Source organism: Fistularia commersonii, chromosome 35 (assembly GCF_037954325.1).
Source record: "Fistularia commersonii isolate RoL2024-O1a breed Wild chromosome 35, RoL_Fcom_v1.0, whole genome shotgun sequence".
Taxonomy (NCBI): Eukaryota; Metazoa; Chordata; class Actinopteri; order Syngnathiformes; family Fistulariidae; genus Fistularia; species Fistularia commersonii.
Genome location: NC_141318.1, coordinates 2,517,867 through 2,541,534, shown reverse-complemented (window position 1 = coordinate 2,541,534; position 23,668 = coordinate 2,517,867). Strand labels below are relative to the sequence as shown.

Here is a 23,668-nt window from a genome sequence, read left to right as displayed (position 1 = left end):
TGAGTTAGCTAAACGTTACTCACATCCTTAAAAAGTAGTTTTAATATAGTCAGTCTTTAGTGATTAAAACCTGATTTATTTGGGTAAAAGTCTGACAATCGCGTAAAGCGTAATAGCCCTCATTCTCCACCATCTCAATTTACCAATTTTTGTAATCAGATAACGGTTAATATTAATTTACCTTTATGAAAATTCAACTAGTATTATCTTTCATGAGTTAGCTAAACACTATTCACATCCTTAAATATAAGTTGTTTTAAAAATACTCTCTTTTTTTAGTAATAACCTGATACATTCGGGTCAAAGTATATGAAACATATGAAAGTATAAAATGTAATAGTAATCATTATACACCATATTAACTGAATATATATTTTGTTTCAGGAAATATATATTAGCTTACATATATGATTTGTATCAGACTGCTATCATCTTTTGAGTTAGCTAAACAGCATTCACATTCTCAAACATAAGTAGTTTAAAAATGGTCATTTTTTTGAAATAAACCTGATTTATTTGGGCAAAAGATTTTAAAGTATGAAATGTAATAGCATTCATCATCCACAGTATTTATGTAATACATTTCTTTTCTTTAGGTAGTCTTGAATATTAGCATACATTTACCATTACAGTGGATGCCTCATACACATACGTTAGCTTATCAATATTTAGATTCTAAAATGTAAGTTGTCCAAAATGACTCATTTTCTAGTCATAGTCCTGATTTTATTTTGGTAGAAGTATACAAGCTAGGAAACTTTAAAAATGAATAGTCATCGTCCACCATTGTAAATAAGGCTGTCAGTGACACAAAGGAGTGGAGAAGAGAGTACACCAGCACAATATAGTCCTCTGAAAAGTTGTTGAATGTCAGTAGTATCGAATGAAAATATTCTTGCGAGGCACCCCCTAATAGTATTTGAGTAAAATGAAATAGGTGTCTAATCCATCATTACCGTATTCAGTACTTGGATTTCAAGTGTCTAAAGTGAAGCTACTGCTTATTTCTTGCCGCGTAGTCTTTGTTGTAAATGTGAGCGTTACCAATACAATACAATAAAATGTCACTAAACATTTAATTGCCCTTTCTATGTCCTCTCCTATTGATCGAGTAACCATGAGGGTACTCGTAAGATTTGCCATCTGTGCCATGCAGTCAACTATAACAGCTAGTATAATGAAATGATGCAGTAATAAACATCATAAACAGATGTTGCAGATGACATTTTCCATGGACCATGATGTTTGCAGATGACATTGTGCTTTGTAATGAGAGCAGGGAGGAGGTGGAGAGGAGCCAGCGCAAGACAGAATTCATATGTATGAACAAAGAGGCCACGGGGAGTGAAGATGAAGAGAGGTAGAAGACGGCGGTGAGACCAGCGATGTCATCTGGTTCAGAGACACCGCGGATGTTGAGACTGACAGCGCGTTAGATGTTCTGAAGATAACGTCAGAAGTTGGAACTGCCGGGTAGGAAGCCCGGAGGCAGAAAGAAATGAAAACGAAAGAGGACATGACTTTATTTTGGGAGAGAGATGAGGATGGAAAGGAGAGGTTTAGATGGCCAAAGGGTAAAGAAGAGGAAGAAATACTGTAGATGTGATTAGTCGGGCACGTGATGCGTCTGCAGATCATGGTAATTCATCCGAACTATCCAAAATAAGGACGGGAAACAGAGAAATGATGTTTGTAAGGCTAATGGACATGTATGACAACTTTCTTTCAATTATCTACTAATTCACTTGCACAATATCACCGATAAAATTAAAAATGTGAATAGGTGGATACTTAATACATGATCACCAGTGTTTGTTTTTTTGTCTTTGTCCCCCCCACACTTCAGCAATTTCACCATCCATCTGCTCCCGCCTCCAACCTTTATCAGCGGCTGCATCATGCATGGCACCAGTCAACGGCACCATATCTGGTTACTCCCGGCGCACCTCCCTGCTGCCGCCTCCTAGCGGGACCGCTCAGCCGTAAACGCCCGGACTTGTTGCGTCGCCTTTGCAATGAAAATTTATAAGCTGCGAAGGATCGTCCGTCTCCTGTGTTCTAATCTCATTGCTCTGACTCGGCAGCGGCGGACATGGGTCAATGACATCCGGCGGTAGATGGTAAAGTTACGGGGCCTCGCCTTCAGCCGTGCATTTAATCCCAACGGTACCACAGGAGGAGGCCTCCGATCCAGCTCTTCTTCTACAGGTAGGAACGTTGTTACGAGGGCATCGATGTGTCAACTGTAAATTTCATGCAGTTTTCTAGGATGTACAAGAGCACGGCATTATGTCTTTTGCCCGATCTGTTTTTCACCTGATTGAGCCTAACCCTTTTTTGGCTTAATAGCAACGGAAGAGCTTATAAAAGTAGTTTCCAGTGTAATGGCCTTCACTACCACTGGAAACCGTTGCATTCTAAGCTTTCTCAATCGGCGTATAAAGGGAAAAGCTGCATCAGAACTAAAAAGGTAATATCTTAGTGTGGAGCCTTGGTGCCACCAAGACCTGCGCCACAGAGAAATGCCGCCTACCTTAAAATGACAATAAAGTGCTGCAGGTCTGGATGATTTTTGGAAATATAGATAGAAAATTATGCATGAAAGATGCTAGATAATCGCCGTGTCATTGCCTCATTCTTTAAAAGAGCAACGTTATTGGATCTGGATGCAGACAGTGAGGTTCTGTCTGAAAATCCTTTGATATTCAAATGCAATCTAGCGATAGACAACCGCAGTAGGACGGTATTTTGCCCAGTTCTGAGTAGAACTTTGAGCACATCCTGACCACCTCATGTCGGAGCTGCAATAAGAATAGCAGAAGATTGTTATCACCACTGGAGGGAGCCATAAGCTCTCCTACGGTCAGAACCAAAGGACGCTGCCTAAAGAGATGGAAACAAGACATTTGTTGTCGTTGTTTCGCCTCAAGATTTTTGACACGTTTAACCGCTTGATGATTAACGGGAGTTTTCTATCGAGAGATAGATAGGTGAGGAATAAAGGTTAGCCACAGCAAGGCGGAACATACATGTGTGAATGAGAGGGACCCAAGTGGAACGCTGAGGCTACAGGGAGTGGAGATAAAGAAGTTGGAGGATTTAAGTACTTAGGGTCAACAGTGCAGAACAATGGAGAGGGTGGAAAAGAAGGGAAGAAACACGTTCAAGCAGGTAAGAACGGGTGGAGAAAAGTGTCAGGGATAATGTGCGATGAATGAGTGTCGAGAAAGAGGGGAGACCAGCGATGCTTTATGGTTTTGAGAGTGTGGCATTGAGGAAAAGAGAGGAAGCAGAGCTGGAGGTCGCAGAGATGAAGATGCTGAGGTTCTCTTTGGAAGTGACAAGGATGGATAGGACCAGGATCGAGTCCATCAGAGGGACAGCACAGCATGTTAGAGGTTTTGGAGATAAAGTCAGAGAAGCCAGGCTGAGACGGTTGGATCATGTACAGAGGAGGGATGGTGAACATATTGGTGTGAGTTGGAACTGCCAGGCACATGGACTAGATCAGGGGTCGGCAACCCGTTACACCCAAAGTGCCATTTGGACCCGGTTTCCTCGGAAAAGAAAACACTGGGAGCCGCTATTACTTTTAGACGTCTAAAATAAAGGTACCACTGTATATATTGCTTTTTATTACCTTTACACTTTGTATAAACAAGTGTGTAGTGAAATTCACAAAGTATTACGGAGAAATTAAATTTTATTTATGTAATGAACCCATTTTGAGCTTTGGGCTTTCAGAGCGTGTAGCGGAGCCTTGACCTGAATTTCAAAAATAAATCGGGAAAAAAATCACTGTCAGTAAACAATAAAAAATAATTATTAGCAGAATATCTTCATAAATATTTATTTTACCTGGTTTATGGGACTTCTGCTCCTGAACTTCTGCGCACAGCTTCTGCAAATCTAAACTTTACCGGCTGGCGGATATATCGGCTTCCGCGAGTGTGACGTTATTTTGAGCGGCGAAAAATAATAAATCTAATTTTATTTCATATTTCAAGATCACAATAATCTTCCAACTTAGAATTAAAAGTAAAAAAAAAAGGAATTACCACAAATGAAATACACTTTGATTAAATATTTATAATCTATTTGCCCATTTATTAGCCACTCGGAGCTGCAGTGTAAAGATGAAAGAGAATAGGGTTGGAGACCCCTAAAGGAAGTGGCTGAAAGGAATTGAAGGTAGACTGATAGGTAGAATATATATAAACATGTATATTTAAAATACATTTACAGCATTTACATGAACGTACAGCGTTCTGTTTTTTGTTATAGATTTGTTTTGTCGAGTAGCGTAACTGGGTGTGACATGGATCTGGGGTTTGAGAGAGGCGGTAAAAGGTGAGGACGGGATCATCCATGAGTGACTGCAAGTGGGCCAGAAAGACCACAGCAGCACACATGTTTGTCATATATTCACAGAGAACAGTGTTTTTTCTTTAAACTTTATATATTATATGTCAGAAGTGACCACCGTGCGTGTGTGTGTGTGTGTGTGTGTGTGTGTGTGTGTGCATGGACTCTCTGCCACACCCTGGTCAGTCGTTACTCCTCCGTGATTCATCAGCGAGTCCGGTCGGAAAACCTTATGATTCAACTGAAAAAAAAAAAAAATGAGGGAAAACCAAAATACGGGGCTGCAGCCAGTTCATGTCCTTCCTGGATTCCACTTGAAAACATATCACATGGCTATAATTCAGTTTGGTTTGGAAATAATTGTCTGTAATGGAAGTCAGGCAGAGGTTTGGGTCTGAGTCTGACTGGATTTGCCATCCAGACTTCTTCCTGAAGTGTCATATTCCATTTCATCACGGCCTCGACCTTGGACTGGAGTCTCTCCCTCTAAATCTCCTGTTTGTACTCACAGGAACAAACTCTGAAGAGGGGATAAGTTGGGATTAGCTCAGCCCGCCGGCCACGGAGGAAGATCTTGAACATCAGGAAACAGCGAGGAAGGAAATCCCTCTCGCAGGAATGGAACAAAGATAGGAGTGCTAAAAGCTAGAAAACACTCTCCGCTCGCTCAGGTGGTTCTGCGAGGAGAGATTCTGGCTTTTTTTAAAATCGTGTCAGGTGAGCTTTGAAAGGTTTGCAGATGCGATTGTTTTCCACTCACACACACACACACACACACACACACACACACACACACACACGTCAACATAATCGAGGCACATAATGTCAACACAAGGCCTATAAAATATTTGCATTTGTTAGATTCATCCCTTTTTTCTCCTGCGATACTGAATCAGTACCACCAGATGACGCTCCGCTGCTATAGCAGGCCTTTTCCAAGGTTAAGTTCCTGTCCTTTTCTTGACCTTGATGAGCAGAAAATCCGCAGCGAGTGTCGAGTTTGGTCGCGTAAGGAAAGAACACAACGTTTAGCATGCTAACCACGCTAGCAACTTGTCATGCTAGCCGCTAACTCACAGACAAGCAAGACCTATTGACCTATATGTCAATCTGCCACCACCATCACCTGACCTGTCCTGGGAATTTCTACCTCAGAACCCAGATTTTGATGCGGAACACACATCAACAATTCATTTTTTAATTGATTCACTTATTTATTTATTACAGACTTTTATACGTTTTTTAATTTGTGCGCCAAAGGTCTGGCATGCCACCCGGTTTGAAAATAACTGGTCCCCCGTCACCTCCATTATGCAGAAATTCTCTTTGTCTAAAGTTCGACCCTTGACCTATTAAGAAGGACACACACACACACACACACACACACACACACACACACACACACACACTTCAGTCAAGTAGTTGTAAAGCTCTAACACAAAAGTGCCAGCGGATTTGAGATGTGGTGGCAAAGACAAAGCCTAAAAGTAGAAAATAGATGATAGAAATATATGTGTCATACAGTACATATATATATATATATATATATAAAGTTCAAAAAAATAAAAGGAACACTAAAATACACATTCTTGATGTGAATGAATGAAATATTCTTATTAAATACTTAGTTCTTTACATAGTTGTATGTGCTGACAACAAAATCACTCAAAAATGATCAATTGAAATCAAAGTTATTAACCCATGGAGGTCTGAATTTAGAGTCAACTTAAAGTGGAAAAACACACTTCAGGCTGATCCAAGAAAAGATTGTGCTTTTAAATACCCACATATGTAAGATTTGACAGAAAGGGGTCTCAGTTTTGACCCTAACTTCGGATACCTCACCGACACCTCACCCGGCGTCTGGGAGATAAAAGGTTTTAAAGTCAGTGTCTAATCAGTTTTATATACAAACGGCAAAAGTGTTTGCGATGGTGCGACTGCGGTGTTTTCCACGGCGGCCTGGACAGAACGCTTGTGTTTTCACGAGCGGAAAACAAGGCCAGAATTATATTACACCCCGGGGCAGCTCTGGTCCAAAGCGTTTCCAGCGTGGAAACGCGGTGCTGCGATATGGAAGCACAAACAATGCCCGATGCTCCGCCGCGCTCGTCCCTCTTGAATGATCGACCGCCGTCTCATTGTGCGCGCTTTTCTTTCGATTCTGCCGGCCCATACAAAACGCGGTGACGGATCGCCGCCGGAGACTCGAGAGAATGCGGAGGAAAGTTGAAAGAGAAGTTGCGCGGAACGCTGAGGGAAAAATAGAAAGCTCGGGAGCGCTCGCCATATATAGCAAAAGGGGAGTGTTTGCAGATTCCCCGGCGTCGGGTATGTGATGATGCTGGCAGGGGAAAGAGTGAGGCACGCAGACGGAGGGAGGTTAAACCAGGAGAGGGGGGCCGGGGAGGAGGGACGTCCGAGGGGGTGCTATTTCACCCACTCCCGTCACTCCTCACACTGCCCAGAACAGGAAGGACGCCGGTGAAGAGTTCACACACCTTTCACTTTATGTGACAATCCAAGGCGGGGTCACGCACTGTGACCTCCGCTTCATTCTGATACGGCGGGGCATAAATCAAGATTTTGATTAAAAACCGAAGGCAGATCATTGATTCTGAGGAAATCTGCAGAAATAACTTTGTCGATTTTAATCAGTTAAAAGTGAGTTATTTGTTATTGTGCGACGGGGGCGGGAGGAAGCCGGGCGTGATTTGTAGCTCAAAGGTGCGCGGGTTCTATTTTTGTACCGTTTCATTAACGGCAAAAGGCTACAATCCAGACGCGCGTGTGGATGGAAAGGCTTCCGAGGGCGGCCCTCGTCCTCCCCCGGAGGATCTGTCTCGGCTTGTGCGGGAGGAGGGAGGGAGAGAAGGAATGCGCCGCGATCTCCTCGTGTGATTTATTTTCTCCCCTTCTCATGTAGCTGCGGAGTGACGACGTGTTTTCAGTTAGCAAAGTTTTCCTATAAAACGCGACCCTCCGCGACCCCCCACTCCCTCCCCTCACCCCCCACCCCGGTTCTGCTTGTGCACTATTTCTTTTTGTCTTTTCTTCTTTCCCAGTCCGGTCGGGTGACGCGCGAGCGGAGTTCCTGCCCTCGATCCGGAGGGGAGGAGAGGAAGAGGGAGGCGGAGAAGAAGGCGTCTCCGCCGACCTGTCAGAGTGGAAGATGTACTGAAGGTGCAGGACGGACGTGGGAACGTGAGTCGCCTCTCCTGGAAAGGGATCCGGACGACGGCCGAGGAGGGGTTATCGGAGAAAGCGTGAGGAAGTGTGAGAAGGAAGGGAGTGGCGGGACGGAAGCCACCTGATCGCGTCGCCTTTGGGCAAGGCTGGATGTCAAGTAGCGACTGAGGAATCTGTCCGAGGAGGAGGAGGAGAAGCACCGGCCTGCAGGGGGAAACACCAGCTCAGACGTCTTCCAACAGCGACGGGACAGGATGAGGTACCAAGGCAGGGTAAGAGCTCCACTGTACAAGTAATGTGTGAGCGTCTCTGTGTGTGTGTGTGTGTGTGTGGTGAAAGATGCATCCAGCCATCTTTCCACAACAAAACAAGAGATTTTTTCTTTCTTTCCTCCCCTCCGCTACGCGAGTCGGTGTGTCATTTTTGAGTGCTGGAAAAAAAAAAGGGATGGACGCGGTGTTTTTCCAGCCATGACGACCGCTGGCACATGAGTGTGAGAGCGCCAGCTGCAGGGACGGCGGAGGCTCATCCAGGGTCGAGTGGTGGGCTTCCTTATAAGGAGACCATCCCAACGTGGACGGCCCCGGCGGGGCTTAGTCACGGAGGGAGGCCCAGAGCCAAGTCTCGCCGTTAGATTTGCAAAAACGCTGCCCGCGAACCCCGCAGGGGTCAAAGTGCATCTCCTGAAACGAACCCCCTTGAAACGCCCTCCGTGTTTCCTTGTTTTGGAGGCGAGAACGCCGCCGAGGATGCAAGACGGGGGAGGAATGTTCCACTCGCTTTGGCCGGAGGAGAACAGCGGAAGAACTCGTGACTCCGCAGAGACTTGAAAACAATCTTTGCTTGTGTTTTTTGAGTAAAGATGCGTTGCCCGGGAGTCTGTGGTAAATAAAGAAAAAGAGTGGACGGGTGGGTCCGAGGATGGAGGGAAGCTTCCAGACGGAGCTGCTTTGAGGGTGTCAGGTCCGAGGAACATGGAAGGAGATCAAGAGTAACGGCATGCTACTCTGCATATTTCCCCGATCGAAATTATATATATTTATACATTGCTCGAAAAAATAAAGAGAACACTAAAATAACACATCCTAGATCTGAATGAATGAAATATTCTTGTTAAATACTTTGGTCTTTTCATAGTTAAATGTGCTGACAACAAAATCACACAAAAACAATCAACGGAAATCAAATGTATGAACCCGTGAAAGTCTGGATTTGGAGTCACACTCAAAATGAAAACGTAAAAACACACTCCAGGCTGATCCAACTAGGATGTAACGTCCTTAGAACAAGTCAAAATGAATCAGCGTTGCTACCTAAGTGGATTTCACTGATTGTCTTGTTGTTGTTGACGTGTTGCTTAAGTGTTCCCTTTATTTATTTTGAGCAGTATATATAGATATATAATATATATCTAAAAACAAATCATCTGGAAAAGAGCGAGCGTTTACGAGCGGCGAAATCAGCAGACGGTGAAAAGCAATTACTCTTTAATGGTGGGTTATTCAGAAGTCCAGGTTGGAGATGTTGTCTCAGGGTTCCTGTGTTTATAGCCGATACGTCACAGAGGGCATCTCAGGACGCCGTTTACGATCCTTCGCCACCTGGCGCGTCTGGCGGTAAAGCCGGTCTCCTCGCCGCTCATTGTTTCCCCGCTCCTCGGCGAACCTCCGCTGACTCACGGACGTTCGACGGCATCCCCCGAACGGCCGCCCCCATCCTGACCCCGGCATTCCTCTCCGGCATCCTCTGGAAAATCTGACCGCCGCGCCGCCATCTGCCGCGGGCCCACCTGCAGGAACGGGAGAACAATACTCCAAGGTGAACCTGGGGGGGGGGCGGAGGAGGTCTGGACTCGCCGGAAGCGTTTGGTGACTTTCCCTCCGCCCCGGGGTCTTGGCTCGCTTCCACTGTTGTCCTCTTGTTTTCCGAAGGATTTCCCCGTATCTCGTGGCCGCCGAGGCGAAAAAAGGGTCCGGGAAGCGGGCGAATGAGGCCCCTGGGAAAAACAAGACCCGCGAGAAACCCCGGCCCCCGCCGCCTGCTTGTTTTTGTTTGTTTTGTTAATTATTGATGTTTAAAGTGAAACACCGGTGCTGTGCGCGGGGATGTAGCACCCGCCCCGCGGTCTGGATACAGATCAATATCTGCAGATAACAAGCCCGACAGATGCAAAAATAGGAAAAGGGGCCTTCAGAAGAACCTGCGCACGCAACCAAACGCATAAAAATACATAGATAGGGATGAAGATGGATGTCACATGTCATTCACACACCACATAGAAACAAACATTCACCCTCTCACACACATCTGGTCAATGTATTCAGTTCACCAACTGTCTGGATTACTTAATCCCTCGCAGATTTGGTTTTGTAAGCCCGTTGTGTTTTCCCCGCTGACTCATCGCAGAATCCCTCGCGGTATTCCTCCGTGCTTTGGAAAGAATAACAAATCGAGTCGAAGAAACAGGGAGACTTACATTTAGGAAGTATTAAGTACAAAGTCAAAGAATGTCAAAAACGACAGCATGTGGATGATGTGGGGTCTGTGACCCGGCTCTGGATTAAACCTTATCTCCGCCGCCTGTGAATTCTTCCCAGGGATGTTTGGCATCAGATGGAGGTTGACATGCACACACACTCTCCCGATCCCCCGGCGGTGTGTTTACTATACATCGGAACTCGTCGGTCGTCTCACGATTTCATCGCCGGGGAGCCCGTCCTCCGTGTCTTATCCGAATTCTTTGAATGTCTTCATTGTTTAATCCTGGCAGGGCTGCGCGTTCGGCTCTGACAGTGTGTGTGTGTTTACAGTTGATCTCCAGCTGCGGTCTGCAAATTGTTGAAATGGGAAAATGAGCCGGGATTTTTTTGTTTCTCTTCCCGAATGTTGTTTTTGTTGTGCGGCGCGTTACGTGGCAGCGGTCTTAATGCAGAGCTGCAGATGTTAATGCGATCAGAGGTGTGTCGATGCAGCATCAGATAGCGCAGGGGAGCGCGCTCTTGCTCCCCCTACTGGTCAAAACTGGCATTGCAGCTTGCAGAAAGCGATTATTAAGATATGCTATACTTTATTGATTCCCATTAGGGGAAATTCTTTTGTCACAGCAGCACAACAATGCAATTAATAAGGGAGACAATTGAAAGATAGCGTAAGACATCCACACATAAATAGACGGCAGAGTGAACAACAACAAGGATAGGAATAGACAACACAGTTGTTGTTATTGTTATTATTTACAGTAGCGGTTGTGGTATTATAGTAGTTGTTTTTTAATAATAAGCAAGTAGAGAGAATTCATTGGGATATTAAAATATTATTCAGTGGGATTAAGTGTGATGTTTAAGATAAGATAAACTTTATTGATTCCCGTAGGGGAAATTCTTTAGTCACAGCAACGCAACAATGACATTATCAATAAATATGAGTATAAATATAAATATAAATAAGGGAGACGATTAAAAGAAAGCAAAAGACATCCATAAATAAATAGAGGGCAGAATGAGCAACAGCAAGGATAGGAATAGACAACAGAATTGTTGTTGTTATTATTATTTGCAGTAGTGGTCATAGTGATATGGTAGTTGTTTTTTAAAAGCAAATAGAGAGAATTCATTGGGAAGTTTAATATTATTCATTGGGATTAGGCGTGACAGTTAAGAGAGATTTACTGAATAGACCAAGATGGGGACAAGGCACCCGGAATAATATAATATATTGTGAAAAGCTACAATGCAAAACATGCAGTAGCTTTATTAAGGACTCTTCGGCTGCCCAGACATGTGAATGGTTGTTCATCTCTACATGTGGCTTGTCTGTGGAGGTTCTCCGTCATCCAGGTCATGGTTTCTTGTCAAAATCTTCTTGTCGCGGCGACTGGACTTGAATTTTTTCACTGTCTTCAGTTCTCCAGTGACCCCATCTGCAGGATAAGCATTATCGATGATGTATGAATGAATGAATGAATGAATGCATGAATTAATGCATAATATAATTGGGGAGTGGTTGGTGGAGTAGTCCATAAATGGTCTCCATAATTCCCAGCTCGATCCTGCCAACATGGACGTCACCAATCAATCCCACTATAAGCTATACCAGGTCTGCTCGGGTGTGGAAACCCCTGGGAGATAAACATCTCAACTGACATCATGGTATTTTACCCACAGGAGGTGGACATTGAGGGGAGGGTGCGCCTGGTCATGGAGAGCGCCCTGACTGCACGCGACCGGGTCGGGGTGCAGGACTTTGTCCTGCTGGAAAACCACAACAGTGAGGCGGCTTTCATCGAGAACCTGCGGCGGCGCTTCAGGGAAAACCTCATCTATGTAATGAAACCGTAACGTTCTATTTTGCGACGTCTCCGGTGGGACACGGCCGTATCTAAGCGTGGTTTCTGCTCCTCAGACGTACATCGGCTCGGTGTTGGTGTCGGTGAACCCGTACAAGGACCTGGACATTTACTCCAAGCCGCAGATGGAGCGCTACCGAGGAGTCAGCTTCTACGAAATATCACCCCACATGTGAGTCGACCGACCCGCTGATTTTAAAGGAGATTTGTTTTACTCAAATTCTCCTGAAAGTTTGCTGGAATAAACGCTCAGATTACGACCAGGTGCTGCTATGCAGCGTGTAGGACGAGCCAATCCAAAGGGACCAGGGGCGGGGTTTAACCTGGACCAATCAAAATGGACTGGGGGCGGGTTTAACCTGGGCCAGTCATCTGTCAATCACAGGGTCTCTAGGGTTTAACCTGGACCAATCCAAATGGACCAGGGGCGGGGCTTAACCTGGACCAATCCAAATGGACCAGGGGAGGTTTTAACCCGGGCCACCCATCTGTCAATCACAGGGTTTTAAGGGTTCAACCTGGACCAATCCAAAGGGACTGGGGGCGGGGTTTAACCCGGACCAATCGAAAGGGACCGGGGGCGGGGTTTGACCTGAGCCAGTCCTCTGTCAACACAGTGTCAACATTTTTAGACATCCAGCTATTCACCCTCTCATTCACATCCATGGACAATTTTGTCCTCGGTAAACATGCTGGGAACCTGGAGAGAACCCAGAAAGGAGAACACGGAGGCTCCACACACCCAGTCAAGCACTGAGATCCCTCTGGTCTCCGCGTGTTTCCCCGCCTCACAAGCCTCTGGTGATGTGTTCCTCAGCTACGCCCTGTCAGACAACACCTACCGGGCCATGAGGACGGAGCGCAAGGACCAGTGCATCCTGATATCAGGCGAGAGCGGGGCGGGGAAAACCGAGGCCTCCAAGAAGATCCTCCTCTACTACGCCTCCAGCTGCCCCGCCAGTGACCGCATGGATGCCCTCAAGGACCGCCTGCTGCGCTCCAACCCCGTCCTGGAGGTACCATGTTTTCTTCTCACTTTTAGTCCAGCGGAACCCTGACTTACCAGAAGAACCGTTTCCGTGACCGATCTCGTAACACGGTTCGCTCGTACACCCAATTAAATTTCCCCGTTAAAGTGAATTGAAAGGCTGCTCCGGTCCCCTGAAAACCACTGAAATGTGATTTCAAATAAGAAAAAAAAAACTTTATATGTCACAAATAATTAATAAAAAGAAATAGTGCATAATAAAAGACAAAGTGTTTTAATATTACTTTAATTAATAAATAAATTTACTCATTTTATGAAGTGTACTTGCCTTGCAGACCGAACGAAGATGGCGGTTCAGAGTTTTTTTGTTTGCTCTGTCCTTAACCCACTGGCTACACATGAGTCCACAACACACACACACCTCGCTTGTGTTTTTCCATGATTTTCTCTGGGTTAGCTAGCGGCAGGTGGCGCGGCCGGCTGTTTTTAAATGCCAATTCACGGAGAGTGGCGGTGTGTCAAATGCTCATCCTGCTCGCTCCTGACTCAGATATCGGGGCGTATCATGAAGCAAAGAAAAATGCACCGAGCGACGGCTTGTATCTCGGAAAGCTCGTAAGTCAAGGTTCTGCTGCGCTTGGGGTATTTTCTCTCTGTTTTCTTGACGCCGTTCTCCCATCCACCCTCGTCCCGCCTCCGCACCGCCCCAGGCATTCGGCAACGCCAAAACCCTGAGGAACGACAACTCCAGCCGCTTCGGAAAGTACATGGACGTCCAATTCGACTTCAAGGTGAGGGGTCGTTTTCACCCAGAGCAGGTTTATCACACCGCGCAAGAATTTGTCATTCCTGTTTCACGTTGCTATGGCGATCTATTGTTGATTTTAGCATCGTTTATTTTCCAGCATGCAGCAATGTAGTAATAGTGAGTCGGAGGAGAGGTGGAGAAACATGTGAAAAGCTTCAGGTGGGATACAGGAGTATGAAAGGAAAGGTGGAGGAGACGGAGGTGAGATCTTCCATGGTGGCTGGTTTGGAGACACTGAGGAGAAGCGAGAAGGCAGAGATGGAGGCAGCAGAGATGTGGAGGTTCTTTTTGGGAGCGAGGATATGGACGACATGTCAGATGTTTTGGAGATAACATCAGACTGAGATGGCTTGAGGAGGGACGGTGAAGATCTGACGAGAAGGATGCTGAAGTTGAAGCTGGTCTAGAGGAACACCGGAGAGCATGTTTATGGATGGAGGGAAAGAAGACATGGAGTTAGCTGGTGTGAGAGATGGGGGGAGATGATTGGCAGTGGTGAAGGAAGAGCTCCGAGGAGAAGATATCTGTCTCAGCATCCACTTAAATAAGAAAATGTTTAAAAATATTACAAAAAAAAAAATCACATTTTTGTTCCCTGCACCCTCCTCCAGGGAGCACCGGTGGGCGGCCACATCCTCAACTACCTGCTGGAGAAATCTCGTGTGGTCCACCAGAACCACGGCGAGAGGAACTTCCACATCTTCTACCAGCTCCTGGACGGCGCTGACGACGAGCTTCTGGGCGCGTTGGGGCTGGAGAGGAACGCCCAGAACTACCACTACCTGGTCAAGGTGAGCGTCCCGATCCCAGGCCCCGCCCCCTCCGACGAGTCGCCGTTACGGGACTGACGTGTGCGTCTGGTTCAGGGAAACTGTCCCCGGGTCAGTTCCATCAGCGACAAGAACGGCTGGAGGGAGGTGACCAACGCCCTGCCGGTCATCGGCTTCTCCGAGGAGGACGTGCAGGTCAGTGACCCTCCCCGGCCGCCAGCATCGCAGCTCAGCCAGCGGAGGACGTCGTTCCATGCCGAGATTAGCATTTCAGCCACAAGACTGTGAAGATATTAATAGAAAGAGATATAAACAAACACCTTATGTGTTTACTTGTTCTGTGAGTTAGCTCAAATTCAATTTCCACATTGAAATGAATTGAAAGGCTATTAATCCGTTCCAGATGTTTTTTAAATAAGAAAAATGTATTTATGAATAACAAATCATATATGAAAATAATAATACATGATAGCAGAGTAAATGGAAATAAATAAAATGTTGTATAAGTATATTTACCTTCAGGATATGAGGTTGTGGGGGGTTTTCATGTGCTGTTTCACTTACTGGATAAACACTTCATGCTACAATGAGTGCTAAATGTAGCTTGCACCCTTTGCTACACTTTATGGCTAAACTTCATGTAGCGTCAGAGTAAAGCAGCTTGTCTTTTTAAAACCAGCAAATCCCCGTAAACATCTCCTGCCTTCTCACAGATGATGTTCTCCGTCCTCGTATATCACAGACGACAACTTTTCCGTCTCTTCACGGGCCGTTTTTCATGATTTTCGCCGGGCTAGCTAGCGACGGGCGCCGTGTCCGACTGTTTTTAAATGCAACTTCATGGACGGCGGCGGCGACATCGATGTCAAACGCTGATCCGAACTCAGATCTCGTCCCGTAAAGCAAAAAAGTGCATCGAGCGATGGCTCGTATCTCGGAAAATACGCGGAGGCTCTCGCAAGTGGAGGTTCCACTGTATATTTATATATGATACTGCGTGTATTTCCTTCCAGAGAATAACAAAACTGTGAATGATTTCCATTCCCCCAGAAACTGCTGCACATCATCGCCAGCGTCCTCCATCTTGGGAACACTCAGTTCGGAGAAGACGAGGAAGGAGTAACGTACATCGCCTCTGAGAGCCCCGTAGCAACTATCGCGAAGGTCAGCGGTCTGTCCGTCCGCCCCGGGGAGGGATTACCGAATAATTTAAATATGCACCGACGCTCGCAGAGCTGGAACAAATATGTTTTTTGTTTTCCAGCTGCTGGGTGTCAATGGCGCCGCCCTCGCCGAGGCGCTCACTCACAGGAAGCTCATCGCTAAAGGCGAGGAGGTGCGTCCTGGTGTCCGCCCGGTGTTCTCCCGCTACGGCGCCACCGCGTGACGCTTTCCGTTTCCGTTGCAGATGATCACCCCGCTCAATTTCGAGCAGGCCGTGTCGGCCCGCGACGCCCTGGCAAAAGCCGTCTACAGCCGGGCCTTCACCTGGCTGGTGGAGAAGATCAACCAGTCGCTTGCTCTGAAGGTAAAGCCGGCGCCCTCGATAACCACCGCCTCGGGAACCCATTAATGAATGCTTTCGCAGGCGTTTCCATGGTTACCTTTCCGCGTTTTCCCAGGATGAGATCCACCGCGGCGGCAAAGCCTCCTCGGTCATCGGGCTCCTGGACATCTACGGGTTTGAGGTGCTGCAGCACAACAGGTGCGAGTCGGGGCGCCTCCCTTGAAATCTTTGGGGTTCTCCGGAGGGGGGGTTTCTCATTCCTCTTCCTCCCTCCAGCTTCGAGCAGTTCTGCATCAACTACTGCAACGAGAAGCTCCAGCAGCTGTTCATCGAGCTCACCCTGCGGTCCGAGCAGGAGGAGTACGAGACGGAAGGCATCGCGGTGAGTTTCACGGGGGGGGCGGATTCGGCGGATCCGTTCGAAATAAAACCCCGACTGACTGTGCGTTCCAGTGGGAGGCGGTGCAGTACTTCGACAACAAGATCATCTGCGACCTGATCGAGGAGAAGCACAAGGGCGTCATCTCCATCCTGGTGAGGCGGCCGTGCCGAGTAGCTCCCCTCCCTCTTCCCCGCCGAGCCGAAGCTAACCCACCCGCGCCTTTCAGGACGAGGAGTGCCTCCGGCCCGGGGAAACGTGCGACCTCTCGTTCCTGGAGAAGCTGGAGGACACGCTCGGCGGCCACCCCCATTTTGTCACGTAGGGTTTTTTCTTTATCCGTTTCTCCCGTCGCGTCACGGTTTCCCGTGTCGATATGAAGAACCGTTTGCCTCTTACAGCCACAAACTAGCCAACGGAAAGACGCGGCGGGCGATGAGCAGGGAGGAGTTCCGGCTGCTCCATTACGCCGGAGAGGTCAACTACGATGTCAAGGGTGAGCGAAGGGAACGGTTTCGTCGAAGTACCGTCAGGTTTTTTTCTTCGCGTCCTTTACTTCTTCTTTCTGAAACTCCTCTCAGGTTTCCTGGATAAGAATCATGATTTGTTGAACAGGAACCTTAAGGAGGTGAGGTTCGATGTAACCCATATGCGTGTTTCGGTACACCGCGGGTATTTCCTCCTCCTTGCTGACTTGTGTTTGTGGATTTCAGGTCATGTGCCAGTCAGACAGCCAGATCATCCGTCACTGCTTCCGCAGGGAGGAACTCTCAGACCATCGGCGAACGGAGATGGTGAGCGCGATTCGCTCGCACACCTATTTTTGCGCCGATTCACGCCAAACTTACAAAAATGTCCGTTATCGCCCCCCCCCCCCCCCCTTCTTCCCCAAGGCCGCGACGCAATTCAAGAACAGCCTGATGAGACTGATGGAGATCCTCATGTCTAAGGAGCCGTCTTACGTGCGCTGCATCAAACCCAACGACGCCAAGCAGCCCGGTACGCTCCACATCCCTCTACGCTTTTGTTGCGTTTCGCTCATTCATAAACTCCCATATCCGGCGTTTCCCCCGTCAGGCGCTCCCCTTCCCCCGCATCAGCTGAGTCACTCGCTCGCCGTTGCATCAGCGGCGAATTTACACGGGACGTTTCTGATAAATAAAAACCGTTATTCATCAGGGTTCCCGTGTCTCAGGAAAGTCCTCTCCTGAGAAGTGTATAAACACTGCAAACACCATGGCGACCAGAGCAAATTACAGTCCGACGGCGTGATGTTTGCGGCGCCGAGGACCGGCCGGTCAGGGTTGCCATCTCCACCTCTTAAAGTGCCACTTGACAACACACACCCGTGTCTGCACCCGTCTGAAAATACTCCAGGACTCGAGGCAGCGTGCCAACCCCCGCCCTCCCCTCCTCGCCCAATAACTTTCCCATCAAAACACTCAAGGGTGTCAGAAATAAATCTCATTTCCTCAAATGTGCTCGCTTCCAGTTCCTCAATCATTCCTCAATTCTGCATCAGCACTCTCATGGGCTCCGTCGCGCTGTTCTGTTTGTATCCACCCTCCCATTCAGGCAGTTGGATCCTATAGTTTTGCAGAAAAATAATGGTATTTTATGGGAACTGACTGCCGTTTCAGGCGGCGCGGTTGTTAGCGCTCTTTGCAAGAAGGTCCCACGTTCCAAAAACATGCAGGTGGTTCATTGGAAACCCTAAATTGCCCAGAATTGCCCTTTGGACGTGTGAATGAAAGGGCGAATGGTTGTATGGTCGCTCTCTTAATATAAATACATATGTGTGTGTGTGTGTGGGGGGGGTAAACCCCGCCTCTCACCCAATAGGCTCCGCCCCCCTGCTACCAGGAGCGTATGGTTTCATGTGTCCGCACCAAATGTAATGTCAAATAAATGTAACTACCGTAATTTCCGGATGATAAGCCGCGACTTTTTTCACGTAAACAACGATGCGGCTAATAAATGGACTTTTTTGGTTGGGGGGCGCTAACGAGCTTCACGCCGCTAAAACGTTTATCCTCGTCACATAGGACGGATGAAGTGAACGGGAAATTCTGAGTCCGTTAAACTCCGACACCGAAGAAGACGACTTTGACGGTTTTAGTGCGCAGGAGGAAGCCCGAGATAGCGACCGGCTTGCCGGTGCGGCTTATATTGAGGTGCGCCCAATAGTCCAGAAATTAGGGTACTCCTTCTGCTGAACTACGCGTTCTGCTGCTATTGTAGTTTGGCTTTTAATGCTTGAACAATTTGTTGTTTTTCTGGAAGGCTAACTTTAGCAGACTTAGCTCTGTGTTTGGTGTCAAAACTCGGTTGTTCATGGTCAATGCACGCATTTGACATATTTATTTTAAGACAGTCAGACCTTTTAAGCACCACATAAAATGACGTGGCGGGCCACATTTGGCCCGCGGACCTTGAGTTTGACACGTATGTTCTATCAATCACTTGTGACTGACAGGGTGAATGGTTGTTTATTTGAGGTGTGAATGAAAGAATGAAAAGTCCGATGCGTATATTGTGTTTGAATGAGTTGAGGATAGGCCATATTGTCTTTTATTTATATTTATACTCATATATATATTGATATTGTCGTTGTTGTGCTGCTGTGACAAAAGAAGAATTCCCCTCTGGGGATCAATATAGCGCATCTTATAAGAATAATGAATGAATAAACGAATGTCTGCGTCTTCGATGTCTTGGTCACTACCGTTGTTCCGCACATTCCTGAGTTTTAAGGATAAATATCTCCCCCTTGCAGGCCGCTTCGATGAGGTTCTTGTCAGACACCAGGTGAAGTATCTGGGTCTGATGGAGAACCTGAGGGTCCGCAGAGCCGGCTTCGCCTACCGACGTCGCTTCGAGGCCTTCCTTCAGAGGTGACCGCCTCGCCGAACGCTCGCGCTCTTCCATCCCCCTCGGACTCCCGTCTCATGGAACGTTTGTGCCAAACCATCCTAGATACAAGCCGCTGTGTCCGGAGACGTGGCCCAACTGGCACGGCCGGCTGGAAGACGGCGTGTCCGTGCTGGTCAACCATCTGGGCTACAAGGCAGACGAGTACAAACTGGGCAGGTACATGTGGTAGCCTAGTTGGGCACTGCCAGATAGCCCGATTTACAAATCTATGAGCCAAACAGATCGGCTAAATTAGCAGCCTGACGTTAAAAACTGGTGAAATTATATCAGCATCCTTTCACTCACATGATATTTTGCATAGCAGTTCAGGGAGAGCGTATTTGCCATCGCTTTTTCTTTCTTTGCCAGCAGGCTACTCATTAAATTACCAAGTGATATGCATAAGATAAATGTTAATTTAGGCCTTCACTGAAATATTCAGCTCATTTTTGAAACCATTTCATCAAAGTGCAAAAATCTAGTTTTGGATTTGAATTTTGGATTGTTTGTTGATGTCTCCGAATGTCTTGCTAATTTTTCATCTTATTCATTTAATCCCGTTTTCGATTGGCAGCAAAATCACAGTGTGCTCCCATACACCCCCTTCAGTGAGGCAGAGTATTGTCTGCCTCACCTGAAGCTTTTTTATCTGCGGTTTTATACAATCAGCAAAACTAAAATCGTAGCAAATGTTGAATACATTGTCCTCCTCCGGGGAAAACTAGACTGCAGATTAAAAGTGTTTGTAAACATTATAATGGAGACGTCAGTCAATGAGGGATTGCTAATTGAAGTGAGGTGAGGCTTGGCTGCTCGCTGCCTCACTTTGCATCTGGCCCATGTATTTGAACAAACTGAGGGAGTTTGACTATAATATTATTGGATTCAAAAAGAAAACCAGCAACCTGACCAGAGAACTAAAATTAAAATAAAGTAAAAACGTCATCATTATTTGTTTATTTTTTGCTCCTCCTGATTCAGGTGAGGCTGTGCCTCCCCTGCCTCCCCTATTTGGCACATCCTTGCATATATGATACCATCACTGTCATAGACCCTTTATAGAGTCACTCACGATGCAAATGGAGGCAGTTAGAGTAACCGTCTCTATCTCTTTGTTTTCCGCAGGTCAAAAATCTTCATCCGCTTCCCGAAAACCCTTTTCACGACCGAGGACGCGCTTGAAGCGAAAAAGCCAGAGATTGGTGAGTATCAGTCGGGAGGTTTACAAACACCAGGCACGTCTTGAAAAATCGAGAATCGGTATCCTCATGAAGTTGACCTTCTAGACGAGGTCACAGAGGCTAAAACAGATTCTTATCAGAGCATCTCGATCGAATATGGACTTCACTCTCGGCTGTTTTGCAGCTCTGACCCTGCAGACGTCGTGGAGAGGCTACAGGGAGCGGGCCAAGTACCAGCGGATCCGACATGCCGGTCAGTCCAGCTCGGTTTCTTCCTGCACTCTCAACATGCCGAAAAAATCGAATTTGGATGTTGTTCCCGAACGCTCCAGTTTCGCTCCGTGTCTTTTTTGGGTGATTTATCAAAACCCGTGTTGTGGTTAATGTGGTTAATGTGGTTAATGTGCGACAGTGATCGTGATCCAGTCGGCGTGGCGGGGGATGAAGGCTCGCAGGAGGGCTCGGAGGCGTCGACAGGCGGCGGAGTTGATACGGAGGTGCTTTGCACTCATTCTTAGCGTAGTTTTTCGCGGCCTTTTACTACGTTTGGTTAAAAAAAAATCCCCTTTTTTTTTCGAGCAGGTTTATAAAAGGGTTCATCCACCGTCATGAGGACTACTGCCCAGAGAACGACTACTTCCTGGATCACGCCCGCTACTCTTTCCTCAAGAAGCTCCGAAAAAACCTGCCCCAGAGCGTGTTGGACAAAAGCTGGCCGACTCCTCCGCCATCAGTCTTCGGGGTAAACGCCAGCTCTTCGGACCAACGGAAACGCTGGAAGCCGCAGGGCATCGCTTGACCCGCGACTTCGCTATACCGTTTGCCCGCAGGCTTCGGAGTACCTGCGGCAGCTGCACATGAGGAACATGGTGATGAAGTACTGCAGGAGGATCCAGCCTGAATGGAAGAACCAGGTATGCTTGCTTGAAACACGGAAAAACTACCACGACCTTTTGGGTTTCCTCGTTCGGACGTTTTCTCTGCTTCAGATGACGCAGAAGGTCATCGCCAGCGAAATCTTCAAGGACCAGAAGGACAGCTACCCTCTGAGCGTCGGACGGCTCTTCCTGGACACCAGGATCGGTACGTTGACCTGATTCCATCAATATTCCCCCCTGCCTTACTAAGCAGTTTCATCCCATCTGATGTTTTGCAGAACGTGAGCACATCAACCTGAAGGTCGTGCAGTTGCTCGGCAACGACAAAGTCTTGGTAAGAGCCGACGGTCTCGAAGCCGAGCTTGTAAGTACTGTGTCGGGACCGGTCTGAACGTATCCGCTCGTGCCTCCCAGTACGGCGTTCCAGTCGTGAAGTACGACCGGCGGGGATTCAAGCCTCGCTCTCGCCAGCTGCTCCTCACACACACCTTTGCCGTGCTGGTGGACCGAACCAAGATCAAGCAGAGGGTGGACTACGCCGCCCTGAGAGGTGACCCCCGACCCCAACCCCGGGCTTAAATCAAATTCACCCGAAAAAAGGACCTCTTCTCCTCTGTTTTGCGATGACTTCGCTTCTGAATATCCGAGCTGATGCTCCCTTTTTTGGGACTTTATGTGTACATCTGCCGGCTCAAAATTGTTCGACCGTCCAAACGACGTGGAAAAAGTCAACATTTTCCATCCATTTTCCAAACAGGCATCTCTGTGGGCTCTCTCAGCGACGGGATGTTTGTCCTGCACGTGCCCAGCGAGGATAAAAAGCAGAAGGTAGCCGAGAGTACCTTGCATCCATCTTGGGTACGTCGCCTTATCTAACTCCAGTCGTGCGCCCTCCGCAGGGCGATCTGGTGCTGCACTGTCACCACGTCATCGAGGTGGTGACCAAACTGGCCATGATGGCCGGCAGGATCAACGACGTGAACGTCCATCTGGGCAGGTGAGTCCAGCCCTCTGCCCGGATGACGACTTAGCTCTGGGGATCATGTCACAAACAGTTCTCCCTTACGGAAGATGACTTCAGGTGACTTCAGGTGGGCATTCGGGGCTAGTCGCCACTCGATCTGGGCAACCCAGGGTCTCCAATGTGTCCAATGAAGGTGTTTGGACCGTGGGAGGAACCGGAAGAACCCTTCGCAAACACGGGGAGAACCTGGAGGCTCCGCATAGGAAGACCCGTTGTGGGAGTCCAAACGGGGACCCTCTTGCTGTGAGGCGGGAGCGCTAACCGCTCCGCCGCCGTGAAGTTTAAAACGTAGGCGTAGATTGTTTGGATAAGAAGCGGTCGAGAAATGTGGGTCGCTTTGGACATCGGGCAAGGAAGCGGGAGTTTGATTGCAACGATGTTTCAGTGGGTGGACAACAATCTTTTAAAATCGTGAAGGGATTCAAGGCTCTTTGTCCGAATGGTACGTCTCCGTGTTCCTCACAGTCTGGGGTCTACAGATGGTTCAATGACTGAGAGTAGCAGTAATCCAAGTATGACAAAAAATGAAAGCGTGACGGTTGGACGTTCTTCCGAAGTGGTCCCGGCGTGGATCCCTGAGGGACTCCGGAGAGGTTTCTCCATAATTGACGGATGTGCTTCACTCGGTACGCTCTGTTGGTCCCGCAGCATCACGTTCACCGTGGCCCGGGGCAAAGAGGGGATCATCGATTTCGTCCGGGGCACCGAGCTGAAGGTAGCCAAGGGGAAAAGAGGACACCTGCTGGTGGTGAGTAGGCGACTCTTCTGGCATGGTCATGTCACGGACGGGGGAAAGCCCGGGCATTTATTGACCTTATCACCTAGAAGTCCTTCCAGTTGCTCACAATCTGACCCCTCCTCCCTCCAGACCGCCCCTCGGGCCGCCGCCACGTGAAGAAACCCCGCCCCCAAAAAAATACCAAAAACCCCAAGCTGGGGGCATCGGGACAATCGGGCGAAAGCCAGCAGGAAGTCGCCGCAGTTTTTAAGCAGCAAATAAGACAAAACCACGAGCAGCGTATTCCATCGTAACCAACCGGCGTGTCGCTCCGATAACTAATCCGTCCGCCCGATCGACGATCAATCACGACAAGTCAAGGCGGCGCTCACTGCTTCTCCTGTTTATTGTCAGTCACTCGCACAATATCTGCATCGCTATCCAGTATAAAAACCTCACATGTAAAACACTGTCTCTCTGTCATTTTGTTAAAGATATTAAATAAACAGCTTCAACAATAAATAACTCGATAATAAATATGTTCATTAAATAGCAACTATATAGTCCGGAAAGTCCGATAAATAAATTAAAACAGGATGTAGG

At 47.7% G+C, this 23,668-nt stretch overlaps 1 protein-coding gene across 1 annotated transcript; it reads left to right on the top strand.

Moving 5' to 3' along the window:
- The first annotated feature begins 1,939 nt into the window (after positions 1-1,939).
- LOC147213770 (unconventional myosin-Ic-like) lies at positions 1,940-23,587 on the top strand. Its single transcript, XM_086142530.1, has 34 exons — positions 1,940-2,208; positions 4,877-5,082; positions 7,431-7,826; positions 11,718-11,876; positions 11,956-12,071; positions 12,717-12,915; positions 13,598-13,678; positions 14,307-14,486; positions 14,562-14,660; positions 15,516-15,629; positions 15,730-15,801; positions 15,874-15,993; positions 16,088-16,170; positions 16,249-16,354; positions 16,426-16,506; positions 16,581-16,672; positions 16,753-16,847; positions 16,933-16,979; positions 17,065-17,145; positions 17,245-17,350; positions 19,128-19,245; positions 19,328-19,441; positions 20,390-20,466; positions 20,630-20,698; positions 20,858-20,942; positions 21,028-21,187; positions 21,276-21,359; positions 21,435-21,528; positions 21,602-21,657; positions 21,738-21,873; positions 22,081-22,151; positions 22,223-22,320; positions 22,996-23,095; positions 23,216-23,587. The coding sequence occupies exons 3-34, from the start codon at positions 7,809-7,811 to the stop codon at positions 23,240-23,242; spliced, it is 3,138 nt and encodes a 1,045-aa protein (XP_085998656.1). The 5' UTR covers positions 1,940-2,208; positions 4,877-5,082; positions 7,431-7,808; the 3' UTR covers positions 23,243-23,587.
- Positions 23,588-23,668: the final 81 nt, after the last annotated feature.

Excerpts from the sequence above, each read along its gene's own strand:
- LOC147213770 (XM_086142530.1), top strand. Across the intron at positions 11,877-11,955 it reads TCAGGGAAAACCTCATCTAT|ACGTACATCGGCTCGGTGTT; the intron begins GTAATGAAACCG and ends TCTGCTCCTCAG. Across the intron at positions 22,321-22,995 it reads GTGAACGTCCATCTGGGCAG|CATCACGTTCACCGTGGCCC; the intron begins GTGAGTCCAGCC and ends TTGGTCCCGCAG.